At 38.5% G+C, this 20,357-nt stretch overlaps 1 protein-coding gene across 19 annotated transcripts in view; it reads right to left on the reverse strand.

The window, feature by feature from the left end:
• LOC132157327 (calcium-activated potassium channel subunit alpha-1a) overlaps positions 1–20,357 on the reverse strand; it is a 218,110-nt gene that overhangs the window by 20,739 nt on the left and 177,014 nt on the right. For 7 of the 19 annotated variants that reach the window (XM_059566632.1, XM_059566630.1, XM_059566631.1 and 4 more), the window contains one exon: positions 5,855–5,948. In XM_059566632.1, the coding sequence (XP_059422615.1) occupies positions 5,855–5,948 (94 nt within the window). Of the gene's footprint in view, positions 1–5,854; positions 5,949–8,871; positions 9,145–16,819; positions 16,994–19,555; positions 19,565–20,357 lie in introns of all 19 variants that reach the window. The other 12 variants (XM_059566620.1, XM_059566621.1, XM_059566618.1 and 9 more) reach the window with 4 other exon arrangements.

Here is a 20,357-nt window from a genome sequence, read left to right on the forward strand (position 1 = left end):
CAATAACAACTAGGGACATGTGATGTATATTAAATATTTACAATATATTTGTAATGATTTATCTGACGATATAAATTCATTAATATTGCAATGACTTTAAATGTATAATTGATTGCCATTTATTCCCTAACAACTGTCAACAGACCAGTTTGGCAATTTGGCTGTTGGACCAGTTACTGAATCATATGCTATGTGTGTATTTTATTTAAAGATATGTTATAATTTGTCTCCCTCAGTGACTCTTGAATTGATACTCCACTATTTCTGAAGACAGTTTTTACAACCCGAATTCCGGAAAAGTTGGGACGTTTTTTTTATTTTAATAAAATGAAAACTAAAGGAATTTCAAATCACATGAGCCAATATTTTATTCACAATAGAACATAGATAACGTAGCAAATGTTTAAACTGAGAAATTTTACACTTTTTTAGCTCATTTAAAATTTAATGCCTGCTACAGGTCTCAAAAAAGTTGGCACAGGGGCAACAAATGGCTAAAAAAGCAAGCAGTTTTGAAAAGATTCAGCTGGGAGAACATCTAGTGATTAATTAAGTTAATTGATATCAGGTCTGTAACATGATTAGCTATAAAAGCTTTGTCTTAGAGAAGCAGAGTCTCTCAGAAGTAAAGATGGGCAGAGGCTCTCCAATCTGTGAAAGACTGCGTAAAAAAATTGTGGAAAACTTTAAAAACAATGTTCCTCAACGTCAAATTGCAAAGGCTTTGCAAATCTCATCATCTACAGTGCATAACATCATCAAAAGATTCAGAGAAACTGGAGAAATCTCTGTGCGTAAAGGACAAGGCCGGAGACCTTTATTGGATGCCCGTGGTCTTCGGGCTCTCAGACGACACTGCATCACTCATCGGCATGATTGTGTCAATGACATTACTAAATGGGCCCCGGAATACTTTCAGAAACCACTGTCGGTAAACACAATCCGCCGTGCCATCAGCAGATGCCAACTAAAGCTCTATCATGCAAAAAGGAAGCCATATGTGAACATGGTCCAGAAGCGCCGTCGTGTCCTGTGGGCCAAGGCTCATTTAAAATGGACTATTTCAAAGTGGAATAGTGTTTTATGGTCAGACGAGTCCAAATTTGACATTCTTGTTGGAAATCACGGACGCCGTGTCCTCCGGGCTAAAGAGGAGGGAGACCTTCCAGCATGTTATCAGCGTTCAGTTCAAAAGCCAGCATCTCTGATGGTATGGGGGTGCATAAGTGCATACGGTATGGGCAGCTTGCATGTTTTGGAAGGCTCTGTGAATGCTGAAAGGTATATAAAGGTTTTAGAGCAACATATGCTTCCCTCCAAACAACGTCTATTTCAGGGAAGGCCTTGTTTATTTCAGCAGGACAATGCAAAACCACATACTGCAGCTATAACAACAGCATGGCTTCGTCGTAGAAGAGTCCGGGTGCTAACCTGGCCTGCCTGCAGTCCAGATCTTTCACCTATAGAGAACATTTGGCGCATCATTAAACGAAAAATACGTCAAAGACGACCACGAACTCTTCAGCAGCTGGAAATCTATATAAGGCAAGAATGGGACCAAATTCCAACAGCAAAACTCCAGCAACTCATAGCCTCAATGCCCAGATGTCTTCAAACTGTTTTGAAAAGAAAAGGAGATGCTACACCATGGTAAACATGCCCCGTCCCAACTATTTTGAGACCTGTAGCAGAAATCAAAATTGAAATGAGCTCATTTTGTGCATAAAATTGTAAACTTTCCAAGTTTAAACATTTGCTATGTTATCTATGTTCTATTGTGAATAAAATATTGGCTCATGTGATTTGAAAGCCTTTTAGTTTTCATTTTATTAAAATTTAAAAAACATCCCAACTTTTCCGGAATTCGGGTTGTAAGAGAAACCACAGAAGTCTTGTAAATGCAAAAAACTGTCAACTGAAACCCACCGTGCAGCACGTTACCGGGCCTGAGACAGGCCAAAAGGCTGCCTTTGAGGAAATGGCCTCAGGGCAGACAACAAAGCCCCATCTCTGAGATGTGGCTGCAGGGGAACCCGCTCGCTCGCTCTCTCTCAGACTGCTCGACCCAGCTATTACTGATCATTTCATTCACAGATTAACAACCATTTACAAAGGATTTCAACAAATAAAAAAAAAACATGAAAGGCTATATTTTTTAAACCAGTCTTGTCTGGTAATATATATATATATATATATATGACAAATAAAATGCATGTGATGTCATTTAACTGATATAACTAAACTTTGCGTGTTATGCCTTGTTCTGTAACACGCTGTAATTAACACCGCACTAAATGCAGTTTGTAAATTGCATTAGCCACTTGTTAATCACACTAATAATGAATGATGGGACCTCTGCTTCACCTTCCATATTTGCATAACGTCAGATAATATTCTGGAAAATTAATTTACACTTAAAATAACTGCACTGACATCTGAAGCTGAAATTTCAAATGCAAATACTGCATATGCAAAGTTCAACAATGGATGTGTGAAAGTAAAAATGCGGAAATTCTGGTCATATTACAAACCTCATAATTACCGTTTTCCTCTTTTTCTCTCTCACCTTCCTAAGCAGGTTAATTCAGTAACACGATCCTCTGAAGTGCTGTTCAGACTGTGTTTGATTGCTAAAATATCACATCAGAAATGTGTCAATTAGCATGCTTGCATGAGATGGTATCAGGCTCTGTGCAGGTGCTAATAACAGTGATAGCGTTTAGTGCTTTTACACGCCAACTGAATATTTCATTATGTGGCGCGTGTTTCACCACTCACTCTGCGGACCTCTGTCATTTCAATCTCCCCTCAACATACTGACAGGCGCAGTGCACCTCTGCCAAGATAGCTATCTCTCACCCGCTGTCAGAGTCGCCTGCCAGTCACAAGCACAATCCAACGCTCCACACCACTCCAGAATAAAACATCTGACGTTACTCACTGCTGCTAGGAAACCCGACAAATGCATTGTGACTTCCTACAATTAGATGTGTTGTGTATGCTTTGAAGTGTTGAAGTGTAATATTATTATTGCATAATATTTCAGATATTCTAAATAAACTTTTTTGAAATATAAAAATCTGGAGTTATTAAGATTATTATATTACTCAATTTTCAGCAGTCATTACTGCATTCCTCAGAAATCATTCTGAAATGCTAATTTAAAATAATATTGGTATATTTTATCAGAAATGGTATTTGTTATTTTCAATGTTGAAAACTGTTTTTGCTGCTTAATATGACATCATTTTACTTAGCCCATACATTTGAGTGGCTGTGCATCACTGTTTCAAAAAATATACACAGAAAGCAGAAACAGTTTTGAGCATTTATAACAAGAAGAAGTGGTTCTTAAGCACCGAATCTGGATATTATAATGATTTCTGAATGATCATGTGATACTAAAGGCTGGGGTAATGATGCTGAAAATGTATTTAAAAAATTAATAATATTATTCTAATGTTTTTCTGTAATAGTATTTCACAATATTACTGTATTTTTGCCAAATAATTGAATAAATGTAGCTTTGGTGCCTTGTTTCAAAAACAAGAATTAAGAATTGAAAAAAGGAAAGAATGAAAAGTTTTGAATGTTAGTGCATCTTCCACTTGATAAAAAAAAAAACAACAACTTCTTAATCTGAAATTAAAAGGCTGGAGTACTTTACAGGAAACTAGCATGTACCTTAAGTGAGACAGAAAGTTCTCTATTTAATTGGTATGTCCAGAGGAGCATCCTAGACGTGTATTTGGGGAAAGAGAGAGCGAGAGAGAACAGAAGTTGTCCTGAGAGCCAGGCGAGCTGCTTTTCAAACAGCGCTCAACTATTCCAGCGCATCACTCGGCAGTCACTGGCTCCCCGAATCCCTCTCCAGCAGCCTATGAAAGCAGCTCCTCGCTTTGAAAATTTTCCCTATCATGCAAACTGACAAAGGCATGCTTTTCAAAAACCCACAGCCAATCTGTTGATCATTATTTATTTACGACGGCCTGGAGGCGCAGAAGCCTGTAAAAACCATACTTGATATGGTATACGCTGGCTGTTTTTCCCTTTCCTGCTTGTTGAATAAAGTATCCCTAAGGCTCCCTCAAACAATTGCTTTTCATTCTGCATAAAACGCACCTTGTAAAGGCGAGGAATTTAATGTATGTTGTAATATATTGACAAGAAGGGCACAGGTTGAGGGAGTCCACGGGTCTGTCTTTGGTAATTTTGATGTTTCGCTGCAGGGCTTTGGCTTGAAAAAGCTTACACCTAGAACAGAGGAGCTGTCATCCAGTACCCAAGAGCCAGCTGAACACACAGGCACCCTAAAGCACAGAAAACTTTGACACCGCTTTGAAGCATTTCAAAACAGGGTAAATAACTCCCAAGAATTATTATCACTTGTAGATCAAAGAGCCGATTGCATACATTACATGACAAACGGGGACCTTCAAATCTGCTCAGAAAAACAGTTTTGTGCTGTAAGTTGAGAAATAAAAACCAGAGATCCTTCTGAGCAATCGCTGAAAGCCATTTTTGTTTCATTCCACTCACAATTTATTGTTTAAAACCGAGCGCGAAAAGAAACAATTGAACATTGATCATTTTCACTTGGAAAGCACACTAAAGGGCGAGATCCTCTGCAGGGCTGACAGTTTACAGTATGTAAAATTCTACATAATTGCTTCTTTTGGGGAGAGATTTATGTTAAAGACCTCTGTCTGGGGTACTTATTATAAGCTACAGTGAAATGCCTTGTGGGTGGCATACAAAAAAAAAAAAAAAAAGTAATACAATATTATGTTAAATATAAAAATTAAAAGTAAAAAATAAAACCTATATATATATATATATATATATATATATATATATATATATATATATATATATATATATATATATATAAAATACAATATGTAAAAAATTTAACTAAATATTGCATTGAAAAAATTAAATAATATAGCTGTCTCGTCTAACAAATTTTAATTAAATGTCATTTTACGACTATTACTTTCATATTTTATATATATATATATATATAATGTTGAAAAAAACAAAAATACTATGTTGTATGTAAAAGTTTACAGTAAAAATAAACCTGTAACATAAAACTGGGATTATATACTAACTGAAAGAATGTGACTGGCTCTGCACTAAATTACAACAGTTTTTTTGCAACACAAAAACACGCATACAGTCAAACATGTTGGCTATCACTTTGCAGAAAGTTGTCCTTTCCTCTAAACCTTCAGCAACATTTTCTCGCTGCACAGCGTGTCTCTGGATTTTTTACAACCTCTGCATAAACGTCTCCTGGCCACATGGTTGGAAGGCAAGTCCTTTTATCAGTCAAAATCAATTAGCAGCATTCTAATTCCAGCCGACAGGATAAAAGGAAGGTAATATTTGAATTCATTTTTGATTGCAATGATACATTTCACATATGGCCTTAAGTACGAAAAACACGCCTCACAGGGGTTCCCACAATAGATGAAGAGCCCCGAGGCTAAGTAACCATGTTGGCGTCTCTGATTGGTTGGCACCGTCATTAGTGGCACCGCTGTTTAAGAACTACATGTGGACGGGACTGGAGGGAGATGACAGCTGAGACTTTAAAGCAAGAGTATTTTTCAAACAGCTTTTCATAGCTGCTTTCATGACAGAAATATTTCAGCTCTATCATTAACCGCTGACAGGCTGACAGCTCAAACGCCTCGGCCTGAAAGGCCTGCTCTCCCCTCCCTCTCTCCCTCTCTCTCCCTCCACACTTTCTTTCTCCTTCTCCACTCCTACTCCCACCATCCCAGCACCATCCATCCTATCTTTCCTTTTGAAGGCTGGAGGGAACGTCTTGAAATCAATGTCTTACCTCGTCATTTTGGGTGAGCAGTTGGGTGAATTTCGCATGCCTCCATTGCGTTGCTTCTTTTTGGGCGACAGTGTTGACGGATGCTCATCTTCGACTGCAAACACATGCAAAGAGTGTCAGACTGTGGACAGCTGGGATTGTCAAGTGTGCTGGAGATGACATATTAAAGAACACAAAAGCCAACACTCAATCAATCATTGCAAAAAACACTCAAATCTGTGAAGACCTCCAAAAATAGAAAGAGAACAATGTTAGTATGGACAAAAGTACACTTAAAGAAGGCAAGTACAGACCTGAAGGACAACCATTAAGTTTTACATCCTGTTTTCCATGAATTTTCTTTTCAAAGAGTTGGTTTGAGCGATACGCGTGTGTGGGGATTTATTTAATAAACTCTCTTTTACCTCTCGGTCATTGTTTGGAGGGCATGAACTCAAACAATGACAGGGGAAGAAAAAAGAAAAAGAAGAGTAATTTGGTGTGTGTTTTTTAATGGATGACTACATGGCAAAATCAATCCTCATCACTCAGAGAGCCGTGAGTGATGGCTCCGCTGTGAGTCTGTCCCCCGTACCACAGGCACTCTCAGCGCTGAACAAGCACCCTGAACTGAGCCTTCTCTTACTGAAACGCCTCTCCAGAAGGACGTTACTGAGGGGCCTGTGAATGTCACAAGCTCTCTGCTTTATAAACACATCATGTGCGAGGGTTAAAGCTGCCTGAAGGTTGAACTTCATCTGAGATGTTATGGATATAGTAAGGTGAAATATTCAAAAACTATTGCTTTACTCAAAGGAATAGTTCACCCTAAAAATAATTTATTACACACCAAACTTGCATGACTTATTCGTTTAAGGATTTTTTTGTACACATATAGCATCGAATTCTGGCTTTGCATCTAAAGTTGCCAAACTGAACAACTTAAATTTGAGATTTATTTTATTTTGGTCACTGTATGGTTCAGAAAAGCATGTGATTTTCCTCAAAATATCTCCTCTCCTCCTATTTTTTAGGTGAACTGTTCCTTTAAGTTGGGGAGAAAGTGTTACTATTAATTATTTTCTGTCGTGGAATTTTATCTATAATTTCCATGTATACCACAGTACATGTGTTTTTTTATTTTTATTTCATCAAATGACTTAAAATTTGTTATGTTTAACGGCTACATTTATATTATGCATCTTTTTATTTATATTTGATATGATACCAGAAACTGAACCCAACATGGTCTGATTTGTATTAGAGACAAACTAGTAACAGAAACCCAAACTCTAAAACACTGCAAGCTTGCTTTAGTGTGGCTCTGTTAGAAATTCATCAGCACAGCAAAATATTAGAAACAAATACTGCAGACGCATATACTTGTAGGTCTCTGATTTCCCTTTGTCATCTAATTGTTAAAATGAAAAAAGACAAATTAAACAAAAATATGCTGTCTGTGTCTTTACCAAATGCCAGTGCTTGACATTTGCAATTTCACTGTGGAAGTAGCAATGTGAGACAGTAATCAACTTTAAAAATATCACTACTGATAAGATGGCGGTGCAGTGGCCCTTTGTTCCGTGTTATGATTGTTGAGCGAGTGGCCTGGCTGGGCCGGACCGTTCTCTCCTGCCCTTGCTCCTCCAAATTAGGCGCCGGAGATTTACGAGCTACAGTGGTGCCCTTCAGTAAGAGGCTTAACAATGAAATAACTCCACCTGCAACACGGCCATTTCAGCAAGTCTCTGCTTGTTCCAAATTACATTACAGCACTTTTACAACCTCAATCAAAATAGGATCACCCCGCCAAAGTGTGATTGCTGTTCCATACCACGGGCAGCTATAGCCCTCGTTTTTTTGTGTCGCTGATCAGAACGATTGAGCTAGACATCTTTCTCCTCTGCTTCAGACAGACAATAGGCAGTCTGAAATAAATCGCACCTGTTTACTAGACACTTTGTAAAATTTAGGGTGTTCATAACAACTGGCTTAGGTTAAAAACCCTGAGACTACATTTAAAATACATTTAAACTAAGGCTGCACAATAAATTGCATGCGATTGTCATGAGCATCTTGTCAGTAAAGCAGGTTCTGTTATTAGTAGTAAATCTCCATCACCTGCGTTCAGATGGAGCGGCATTTAATACACAGAGCCGACAAGCTACACAATATTACATTCATAATTGCAAATTAATCAAATTCGATATTGCATAACTTGTCAGCAAACTATGGCTCTGTGTATTAAATGCCCCTCCAACTGAATGCACGTGACTTAGATTTACTACTAATCACAGAACCGGCTTTACTGACGAGATGCACATGACAATCTCATGCAATTTATTGTGCAGCCCTAATTTAAACCTGGAATGGCACAGAAATGAAATATATAAAATAATATGAAATTTTTAAGATACAAAAGGAAAAATACACTGGTTTAGTTCTGAAAGTCCAAGACCACATTGAAATTGTAATTTAAACCTGGAAATGAACCAGAAGAAAGAAGGGGGGAAAGGTTAATTGAATGTTCAGATATATTTAAGATATTTCTGAAATTACATAATTATGTGAAATAAATCAGAAATATTTATGCAATGAAAAAAAATATTTAAAACTAATATTATTCTGTACAATTTAGTTGCCTATGGCCAACTGGCTTAGCTCTATAAGCCCGAGATAACAAAAATCTCATTTAAATCTGAAAAAAATAAAAAAAATAAATAAATAATAAAATTTAACAAACATACAACAAAATAAGATGTGTAATGAAAAACTGTTTAAAATACATTTTAAAAAAACTTTTAAATAGTGGCCTTGGATCCCACTGTATACAGTATACTGATGTGAAACCTAGCTACACTTCTTTCGATGGCAGATTTGGTTACACACATTACACACACACGCACTTAGTGTTGGGCCAGGGGGTACATTAGCCACTTGCTGCTCTACATGCATGCAGCAGTGACTGCAGGGACCCATGCAGGAGAAAGGGGTTGTCTGCGGCAGCACTGACTAATGCGTCCTAAGGCGCTACCTACAGTGTGTGGGGGTGAGCGTGGAGGACAAGGTGCTGGGGCGGTAGCGGTATTTTCCGGGTAGGCTGCGGGCCCGGTTCAGACCAGCCAGGCTGAGGCGTGACTGAGAGGGCAGTGCCAGAGGGAGAAGACTTCCTTTACGGTTATTAACAAGAGGTATGGCAGTCGTGGAGCACTCTATAACCGGCAGCACACTGGGAAGAGAGTTGGGAACAGCCATGCTGTTGGCCAGTTTGATTGAGCGGTTTTGAAAAGTCGGTATAACTTCCTCCTTTACTGTCAAACAGTGGAAGACAAAAACAGGAGAGATGACTGTGAATTGGGTCAGTGACATATAAGAGTGCCTACGATAAAGAAAATGAAATATATAAAAGAAAAATCAAAAATAAAAAACCTTTAAAACATGTTTTTTAGAAAAGATGGAGGAGCTGGTGCACTCACTTGCTCTTAAAATACTCTGTAATACATCTTTGAAATCTGTAAAGACTCTACGTTTATTTGTGTGCACACAAAACGCGCTTTTGCAAAATAATGAAAGCAAACAGGATACGCTTTCTGTCGTCTTGGTCTTGAACTTGAGTGAACTTGAGTGCGGAACACTGTGTTTCTTTGCCATACAGACATTAAAAAATATATCTATAGTGAGTGAAATGTCTACTTTTAATGAACTAATTCAAAAGTAAAACAAATATTCTCAGATTATGAAATAATCCGTGTGACATGCATACAGGTGATGCACTACTGTGGAAATGACGAAAAATCATTTGTTTAGCTGTGAATTATTAAAATGTGAATGCAGCCTCCTTACTGTTTTTCCCAGACATATTCATAATCATAGATTCTGCAGTGCGCTGTGGCAAGCTTTATGCGTGCGCTTGAGCGCTTATTAAACTTTGAAGGGAATTAAAGGATCATTATAATGATTTGAATGGTTTATTAATAAACGTGCAATTAGTTGACTAATGCTTAAAATAAACGACTACTAGTCAACCAGAAAAATTCTTAGTTGAGGGCAGCACATATTTTACACATATATATATATATATATATATATATATATATATATACCATGTATATATTAACGTGAATATCATTAAGCTTTTGGCGAGTCACACCACATGACATTTTACAACCTGAATTAAACTGGTCATAAAAAGATAAAATTACCTAATATTTTTAAAAGGCTGTAAATAAAGAACAAATCCCTGGTTGAAAAAATAACAATAAAATAAGATAAGATTTAATAAGATTTAAAATTGCTTTATAAAGTAATCTAAAGGCACAAGCCATTAATGCTTCTTAACTAAATTATGATTAGAACACTGAAGCATTCACAATTTATCACTGAACTGCATGAGAATCACATAAATATTTAAGTATGAAAATACAAGTTGACATGATTTTCATTGTTGCACCATTTATTTCCCCCTTCGATTATCATTTACAGACAGATCCACAAATCTGTGTGCCATAAAGGCAACCGCCGCATATTTGAATAATTGACGATGACCCCTCAGTTTTATTAAACACTACTTAACCACATGACAAGCGCTTTAGGTGAAATGTTCCATATGACATTTGCTTTTCCATTGCTAATAAACATTAATTAATTAGAAGCACTTTCTTCCCCGCCTGCTCTGCGACAATACAGAACAAAGCACGAACATACTATTCCTGATCACCGTCACAACGAATCAGGTCACAGTGCAGGCAGAGATGTGCTCACACAAGGGAACACGGCAATCTCTTTACCTTCTGCCTCAATATACGGCAAAGCCATGTTGAAACAACATCTAAAATGTGTGAAAATCAATAATTCACACAATTTGTGAAAATGTCTTAGATTAGGCTGTGAAAAGGAGCAAAATAACAACAATCTGCGGTCTGACAGACAGGAGTATGCGGTGTGTATAAGAGACCTAAAGTGTTACACACGGGGAGTTATCAAGCTCACTGCCTGCCATCCCAGCTATAAGACTCCAGCCTAATACTATCTACATAAAAGGCAAGAGGTTAACCAATATTTGGTGTAAGTGGAAAAGCTGTTTCCGCCCGCTCCCCAAACCTTGCTCAGAGCAATAAATAGATGGTTATTTCTGCCGTCAGCTGCCGCATAGATTTAAAGACCGCCACAGATAACTCCTGGATTCATCTGGCCCCTGTCAAACATGAGTAGCATTATACAGAGAACATCCGCTGTGGCACTTTCACTGTGGATTTACAGTAATCCAGAAGGCAACTGTCCCTTTATGAAATGCAAATCCTGTGACGAGCCACAATTGTGCATTCTTACCAAGGCCATTGTTAAATTATAGAAAATACATCTGTGAGAAAATGAACTATCTAATTTTATGGCTGCTCATAAGTTACACAAGTTAATCGGCATGCATACACTTTGCAATATTTTAATCACCCAACATTTTCCTACTTGCTAATAATATTAGCATTATTAAATTTATATTAAAAACTGTACTCCAGATTCTGAAATATAAGACAAAAATTTTTAAAAACTAAATAGAAAAAAAAATGATAACTTCGGCCTTTAATTTAAGCAAAAACATCAGGTTACATTCAAAATTAAACTTAATAGTAATAAAGCTAAAGCTCTCTCAGCATTGGTTGGCGACTCATTTTTTTCTAAAACACATTCAGCTGTGAACCAAACCCCAGACTGCCCCTGCATTCATATTTTCCCTGGAGTTGTAGCACCATCTGCTGTTGGTGTCATCACAATACAGAAACACGTGCAATACCTCACAGCATTTCTAGCTCTTCAATCATCCCTCACAAGGACACAGAGCTCTTTATGCAACATCTGGATTTCATATGGATCCTTCTATTCAGCACCTGACCTTTCTCATGCACATGTTTTAAAGCCGCAGCCCCTATGATGCATTTGACCAGAACCCAGTGCTGGGAAACTATCATCACGGCCCCCCCTTCCCATCAATCCCATCAATCCCAAATAATCTACAGAGAGCTAAGGATGGCAGCTTTTGTGCTGTAATGCTAGTGGAGGTAAAATCAAAAGCAAAGAGGGAATGAGGAAAACAGAGAAGTACACTTACGTGATCTGACATATCCGTTAAACTTATATTTGGCTGAGGGGAACGCAGAGACCAATGAGAGAATACAGAGAGGGAGAGAGAGAATGAGAGTGAGACAGACAGCAGAAAGACAGTACATCACACTTACACAAGGACAGAGAGGAAGGAAAGTCAAGTTAACAGCAGTTAAAGAGGTTGAGGAAGATAATGATATAAGCAGGAGATGATTAAAGAAACAAAAAAAATAGAGAGAGAGAGATGATTAGTGGAGGGACTGGATTTAAATGAAGCGATGAAAATCAAGCTGCCTGTTCAGTGTTTCCACAGCACAGATCCATTTTAAAAGTCAAATTTTGGAGTCCCGTCCAAAGACCTATGACGAATATACAGCCCAAATCCGACCAACCTCACAACGATCATTATGGTATTTGGAGTTCGGTTGGAGAAGAGAGAACGCTTTGATAAGTCATCATTTTATCCTTGACACTCATTTTGATGAAAACCAGTGAAACCGATCAAACAGATGTCAGCAATCTTGAGGCTTAAGCAAATAGTTAAACAACAAATTACAGATGTTTTCCATCACATAATTGTTTCTGTAAAAAATAAACGCTGCCGGCTGATCATTTTTGATCGGTTATTACCATCTTGTCAACTGCAGATGAATGCCAAACCATAGGCATAGCATGCTGGGAGAATCAAGATTATTATATGCTACAAACTTGTAAAAGTGAACATGAATTGATGTTTGAATTGATGTTGTTCCTTGTAATATGGTGTAGTTCTGAGTGAAACGATAATATGAATTATTGTAATATCTTAAAAGAACTAATACTGCAGATATTTTCAAATTACCAAACATATTTCAAGATTAAATACTATTCTATAAATACATCAATATTTAATAATGACATTTTATAAAGAATATTTTAAAAACGTAGGGTGAGAATTGAGTGGACCTATTAGCAAATGAAAATGTTGCTATTTAGATACTGGTTAATTTATCCAATAGCCTGTGCAGCCTAAATGGCATAACCTGGAAAATTTGGAAAGTAATTTTTAGAGTAAGATCAGGCCAATTTGATTAAACATTATGAGGCCAAACTATTTCTGTCTTTGGACTAAGGAACACGGAATCATTCAATATAAGACAAGGAATGCGTATCAAGCAGGTAAATAGCGTTGATTTTGATTTCATGTTGACGCTAAGTCATATGTTGCATATATATCCTGGTTTGTTGCAGACAGTCATAATGCAGGATGTGTTTGGATTCATTTAGGCTGCTTTGTACTGCTGCCTCCATCGTTGCAAAGTCTCATCTTTTGTTCTGAGTACTGTATCTGATGCCATAAAGGTCACGGTGCAGGCCCAGGGCAGGTCAGTGACACAAGCGCTCAAGCAGGGGCCCTGCGCCGGTCCTGGCATATGTCGCTTGCGATCTGCGGGCGCAGGAAGAGTCGGCCGACTCTCTGGCTAGCATCTGTCCTACACAGTGGAGGGGATGACCGGCCCTGCTCCTGCCTGGTGGTAAGGAACTGTCAGGTTGAGTTTCATGACACACCAGCTGAGCTGGGGAAATGAAAATGCAAACATAATTTTCATGTCAGGCTGCATAAGAGCCGATGGTGCTGAGTTCCACCCTGCAAGGAGCGGACAAGATCTACTCTCTGGGCTGTGCCGCCCGCCCCGCCCCGCCCCGCCCTGCCAAGCTCGTCACATCCTCGGCAAACTCCATAACCAACCGGAGCGGGTAGCAGGAGAGGAAAAAGAGAAGAGGAAAAAATGTCCCGAAGACTCCAAAAAGCCGCAACCCCTTTCAGTGTGCCAGGCGACTGTTGTTTACAAAACAGGCATGCCTAGGATTGCCCTGCTGGAAACTTCCTAGTGAAGGCTCATAAGTTCAAAACAGGAATTAATACCCTTTGTGATGCTGAGCACCTTGAGAGTCTTTAAAGCTTGTGTAATGAGGGGATAAGTCTCAGCAGGTGGAGCGAAGGGACTGTTATTGTCATTGTAACTTAGAGTGGAGGCAGCTAACTCTCTCATTCAGGATATTTTCTCCCTAAAGCCTGCACTAGCAGAGATAACAAACTCTTCTTAATAGTGTGCAGAGCACCAGAGCTATAATGAGTGCTCCATTGCTCCCTACTCCTTGTCAGTGGCTCTCGGCTTTGACTGCAGTCAAAAGAGAGCAAGAAAGACATAGTGTCAACTTCTCACGCATCTCATTTTCATACTAATAATTCTTTGTCTGGCTTTGGCAGAAAGGAGCATTACCATCCTGAGTGATGCATGCACAGAATCAGAACAAAAAGTGCACGAGGGCTGTTTCAGAAAGTGCCCATCAGGGAACATTTCTTCTGTAAGACAGAGTGCATTTACTGCCACACGTTTCATGCATTCAGCAAAATTACTGCATCCAGGGGAATAGTATTTATTTCAGCAATAACTAGGCTACTACTATGTGCAGGCATAAGACCACCATATCATTCTTAGTGCAGGGATGTGGTGATATTTATGCTTTCTGACCCATTTGGGGTGTGGGAACACAATCTGCAATTTAGCAGAGAGTGCCACTAAATCGCCAGTTTAGTTGTGGAAGTTGCAAATTTAATTAATGCGACAAGTCAGAAAATAGCACAAAAATTAGATAAGTAAGGCAGCACTTCAGCCCCACATGTTCAAAAGAACAAAATATTAATTTTTGGGAAAACTTTTGGGAATAATTATATATAATATATACCGTAATTTAAATATGTATTTAATTTTATATATAATTTTTATTTAAATTTTATATATATATATATATATATATATATACACACATACATACACATTTATAATTAAATACATATTTAAATTATATATATATTAAATTATATGTAATTATATATAATAAAAAATGCATAATTTAACACTGCACCGGGTGTGTGTTCACTGTGTGTGTGTGTGCACTTTGGGTTAAATGCAGAGCTCGAATTCTGAGTATGGGTCACCATACTTGGCTGTATGTCATGTCAGTTCACTTTTTTCACTTTAAATATGTATATATATATATATAAAATTAAATATTAATTTTACTTAATTAAAATAATTGTATTTAATAAAAACTGAACTTCAAGTGATTGTGCATAGAAACTTAGCAACTGCTGCTTTTATTTAAACAGGAGCAGAGGGTACTTAGTTTGGGACCAGCCGGTTAGCAAATATTAAGAACAGAGTTAATAACGTGAGGACGTGCTCGAAGAATTTAATCAGAAAATCATTATTGACAGGGTGAAATCAAAGTCAGATTGACAAACTCGAACAAACTTGATGAATTCTTCATTATAAAGATGTAATGCTAGACCTGAGACGAAACCGATGGGAGGGAGTCAAAAAAAGCCGCAGCTAACATTAGCTGTCAGCCTTGACGAAAATGCACTCAATTCAGAAAAAAAAAACGGCAGCAGCGAAAACCAACAAAGGATGACGCTACGTGAAGAGATCAGTAACTACGTAATGACCAGTAACTGGTATCCAGGGATATCACCACAGACCAAAACACAAGACACAAAGTCAACCGCATCATAGGGCTTGATGCTAATCTAAGCTGATGTGGTGAACAGTCGGAAGACAGTTGTAGAGGAAATGCGATCGCCTGAACTGACCCCTGCTTTTATAGTAGGTCGCACCGCTGCCATTCCTAATTGACAGATGCTTTAGTATTTCACATCTGCTACGGCTTAATGAGAAGACCCCTGTTCGGCACTGTCCTTTACACAACTAACTGCTTCAGTCATCTGACCTCATCCAATAGCCTGAGTCACCGCCATCTCAATTGAGTTCCTGTCAGGAGATCTCTTTTTAACTTTCCCATTGAGCCTGACAGTCCCACTGTGGTATACAAGGCATTAAATAAAGCACATTGACTTTTCTCCCCTGATTGCTGGCTAAGAGAAAATCATCGAGGATCAGATCCTGTGGAAAGGGGGAGAGTTTAAAAGTTTTTTTTCAATTGCACCTAAATGTGGACTTCACTGAAGGAAGAGGTTTTATTTCAGCCAGTGGAAATGGTGGAGGCATTAATGGCTTGCGGTTGTAAAACATGACTGTCCAAGAATAGCAGAAAAGACATTGCCATTATATACTTACACTCTATGAACAGAATAATCTCACTAAAGATCCCTTTCAATCACAATCTAGCATTTGTTATGCAGATTAAAAATGATTTTAGTAAATAATGGAGTATATATATATATATATATGTAGTTTTACTTTTTTCATTTACTGATATCCTTTCAATTTTGCTCAGTGAACAAATAAAGTCAAAAGGGATCTTGAGCAGTGAGCAGTGTTTCTAACATTTTAAACTGGGCAAGATGGCTTTGGAGCACATTCAAAATTCAAAGACCAAAGGATTGTTGGTATCCAGTGTTTGAACCTGAGGGGAAACTGCATCTTCCTTAATCAGGTGTAGGTCTTCAAGTCACACCAACATGAAAACATTGTCAAAACATCATTAGTGTCAATTACCCCATAGATGTTTCGATTAAAAGCACATCATATAGTAATTTAACAGATACATGTATACCTGCCATGTAAAAGTGTAAACACCAAAAACAGTGACTGAAAAAAGGTCACCAGCACCGCACAAGTGCTCCACTGACACAGCATGCGCCAACATAGTCCTACTGCACCTACTGCAGCACTAACACAGAGAAGCCACGTCACTTCAACTACCACCAATTCACCAAATGAAAAAGAATATGTACTAGTGTACCAACCAATAAGCCACATATACGAAAATAATGGAGCAAATAAACAGACACGGCACATGAAACACATCACAGACACGCACGCACACTCACACGCTCACAGGTCACGGACACCGAACGGCATGTGGTTTGGCGATCGAACTTACAGGCACGTAAACTGGTTGAGCAATCATGAACAGAGACAGAAGAAAGTGGGAAGGCCCTCTGAAGACTGTCCATGTTACTATGTACACTGCCTGACATGCACGAGCAGTCGCGCTCTGAGCGCCCGCAATCAAAACAACATGCCAGTTTCATTCGCTTGTAGACGGACATCTTGGCTACAGGCATGTGTTGGATGAGAGGAGAGGAAAGCAGCAGGTTAATGGCAAGGATCAAAAGAGCTTTTCAACCAGGGAAGTCTGAAGGTAACTTTTTCAAACAGAAACAAAAAGTGCAATGCCTTAGCAGCAAGCACTGACAGACTTGACCCGCAGATGGACCGCTGCGCTCCCGCTTGAAATGCACTTCTGATTCGCTTTTGGATACGTTCACACTGCAGAAGTGAAGTTCGATCCGAATTTGAAGATTAATACCAAATCGGACTTTGAAAACATCTAAAAGAGGGCTTGTTTAGACGGGAAGCAGTCGTCTCATTGGGGTCAAGCCATGCCCTAAGGCTGATCATGTCATAAAAGGTCAAAAGGTCAGATATGACAATATGATCAGGGGTTGGGGCAAGGGACATTCAGGCAGAGAATAATGAGTGAATGTGTTCAGCAGCAAAACCTCTTTGGATAACATCCTCTGTATCTAAAAGAGAGGATCACGTACCTGTATCCCATCATGCAGCAGCAGGTTATCGGCATCACAATGTGCTACAGGCTCTAACGTTGGCGCTCTATTCTGTTTGTCAAACTCTGCTCAATCAGGGATATGTTGGGAGATTTGTGTGGTAACATGCCAATAGGCTATTTCTTGGGTCCCTGATTAGAAGATGCTTTCACATGCATTGCGCATTTGACTCAGACATACAGTACGTGGAGTGTTTTTTTGGTTTTCAAAGGAGCTGTGGTGAGAGAATATAGCAGCATTTGATTGCTGTGAATCAGACTAAAAACGGTCCTTAGTATGCATTCTCCTGGTGCCACCTCACTAACGGACCATAATCAAGTCTGGCACCCTCAAAAGAGCAAACAATCCACAGGGAAAAGCCTGCTTTTGACTTCCATCTGAGGTTACGAGCCCGAATTAAGAGGCCAATTTCAGTTGTATGCTGGAAAGATAATAAGGTAAATGACTTGGCCTTTACAGCCATAACCTCAGGGACTGTTATTCGTATAGAACCATGCAGAACAGCTGAAATTAAGGAGAACAGGCATGCAGAGTGAGGCTACCGCAGTCGAATCTCATGAAACGGCAGTCCGGGTCGACGGTTTACGGGGCTGAAACAGATTAAGGCAATGCGAAAACATGCAGCAGTGGGGCTTCTACTTAATTTCATGCTGAAATCTGTCGCTTCAGAGTTTGAGGGTTGACATTCATCGGAGCACATAGTATGTGGTTATGTTAGTCAGTGAGAAATGGAGGGCGGAAGAGACACAAGACAACATGATGATGTGAATGACTGAACATGACTACACAGAGAGCCTAATTACTGAAGCTTCTTTAACAGGTCAACCAGATTTAGCAAGAATGCTCTCAGCACCCCTAACATCTGTTCTTACCCTACAACTTCCCAGAATTAAAAGCAGGCTGCATCGTATGTTAAAGTACTAATGGACAGGAACATATCTGCAAGCTGTACTTATGCACATTATAGCCTACTTTGAGCTTAGACTTACATTAAGGGTCAATTTTAGATACAGTATAGCCTTGCATGCTTAAAATACTTAAAACAAACACACCTCTATCTCTAAACCAATATAAAGTGAACAGCACCCTGGATCCTTCGGGAGACCTACATAAAGAAACCTAGGTGAAAAGTGAGAAGACCCTACATTGCACATTGGCTGATAGCAATCTTGCTAAATAGGTTTACGAGGACCTCAGAGTTCCAATTCTGTTCCGTTCTCATTTGTAGAACTACAGTGGCATCTGGTGGCCAACGTTGTGTACAGCAAGGGTCAACACCACTGTGAGCCTAACGCTGAGAGATGCACCTATCAGTAAGGGCAGTGAGTTAAAAAAGGGCCCAACTACTGAAAGGAATTGAAATGCAGAACATTTCAATTCTGCCGATGGTTGTTGTGTCATGTAGAGAGCCTGGGCAGGGGCCGGGCGGTGAAGACAAAGGGGAGGCTGTAGGCAAGAGGGAGACCAGATTGTTTTGATTGTGTTTTGGAGACGATGCTCGTTAAGCCTAGGAATTTGAAGAACTTCCCACAGAACTCTTTCCGCTCTCTGAAAATACAGCAGCATGTGAAATTGCCTCTGACAGCGAGGGATGGATTCAAGTGGACTTAACCTCCCCCCCTTGGCACTCGTGAAGTCCATGACTAATAGTAGCAAAATCAATCAGCTTGTTTGACTTTTTAGATTATCGCAACATTTATTTCGGCTTTCGTTGAGTTTCGGGAGGGTCAAACAACCTTTGAAACAAATCTCTGATTTCAGAATCATGCTGTTAGTACATTTTTGGGAGGAATTGCATTATTGGTCATGGCCTTATTGTTTTCTCCTGTTAAAGACGGGTTTATAGGGGTCAGTCCAGGTCATTTTCAGGCCAGTAAATTCTGCTGTATTGTTTTGGGCTGAGGACAGTGGAGAGATGAGGTGTAGGAGGGATGCAGCAGCTAGACTGATACATGCAACATATATATAGATATATATATATATATAACTATTATCAGAGTGAGACAGTCAGACTGTACTCTGTCCACAGGAAACCTGTTTTTACTCACAATATGTCACTACCAGTGAGAGGTTTAAATAAAGAGGCGGTATTCCAAGGCAGCAAGGAAGGAAATACATCAAGAAGTATGTCAATGATCAAAAAGAGGGTGAAATAAAAGAACACAAACTCCGATTAAAGCAAAGGAAACCTCATCTTCTTTACTGTAAGGCTACTGGCCTCTTCTCAGGTGACATTCAGTTTTGGAAGGGTGCATATAATCAAAAACATTTGATTGGGGTGGAAACAAGAAAGCAACATTTTAAAAAGTGTATCCACTGTGTAAAAGTTTTAGTTTGTGTGTGTGTTGGGGGTGGGGGGTTTAGAGAAATGAATCCTTTTATTCAGCAAGAAAATCATTACATTTAAATTTATTAAATTACAGAAAAGAGTGTTTAATTGTAAAATAATAATAATAATAATAATAATAATAATTATTATTATTATTATTATTATTAATTATCATTATTATCATTATACATCTTCAAACATATACTGCTTTTTAAGAATCCTGAAAAATTCTTAGAAAAAAAAGAATCACAGTTTCCATAAAAAATATTAAGCAGAATAAATGTTTAACAATGATAATAAGATTTTTTTTTTTGAGCAGTAAATCAGAATTATTTCTGAATGATCATGTGATACTTAAGACTGAATTCATGATGCTGAAATTTTAGCTGTGCCATCATAGGAATAAATACATTTAAAACATATTCAAACAACTATTTTAAACCATAATACAATTTCACAATATTACAGTTTTTTTTTTTTTTTACTGTAACAAACTAATGCAGCCTTGGTTAGCAAAATTG

This window comes from Carassius carassius, chromosome 14 (assembly GCF_963082965.1).
Source record: "Carassius carassius chromosome 14, fCarCar2.1, whole genome shotgun sequence".
NCBI lineage: Eukaryota > Metazoa > Chordata > Actinopteri > Cypriniformes > Cyprinidae > Carassius > Carassius carassius.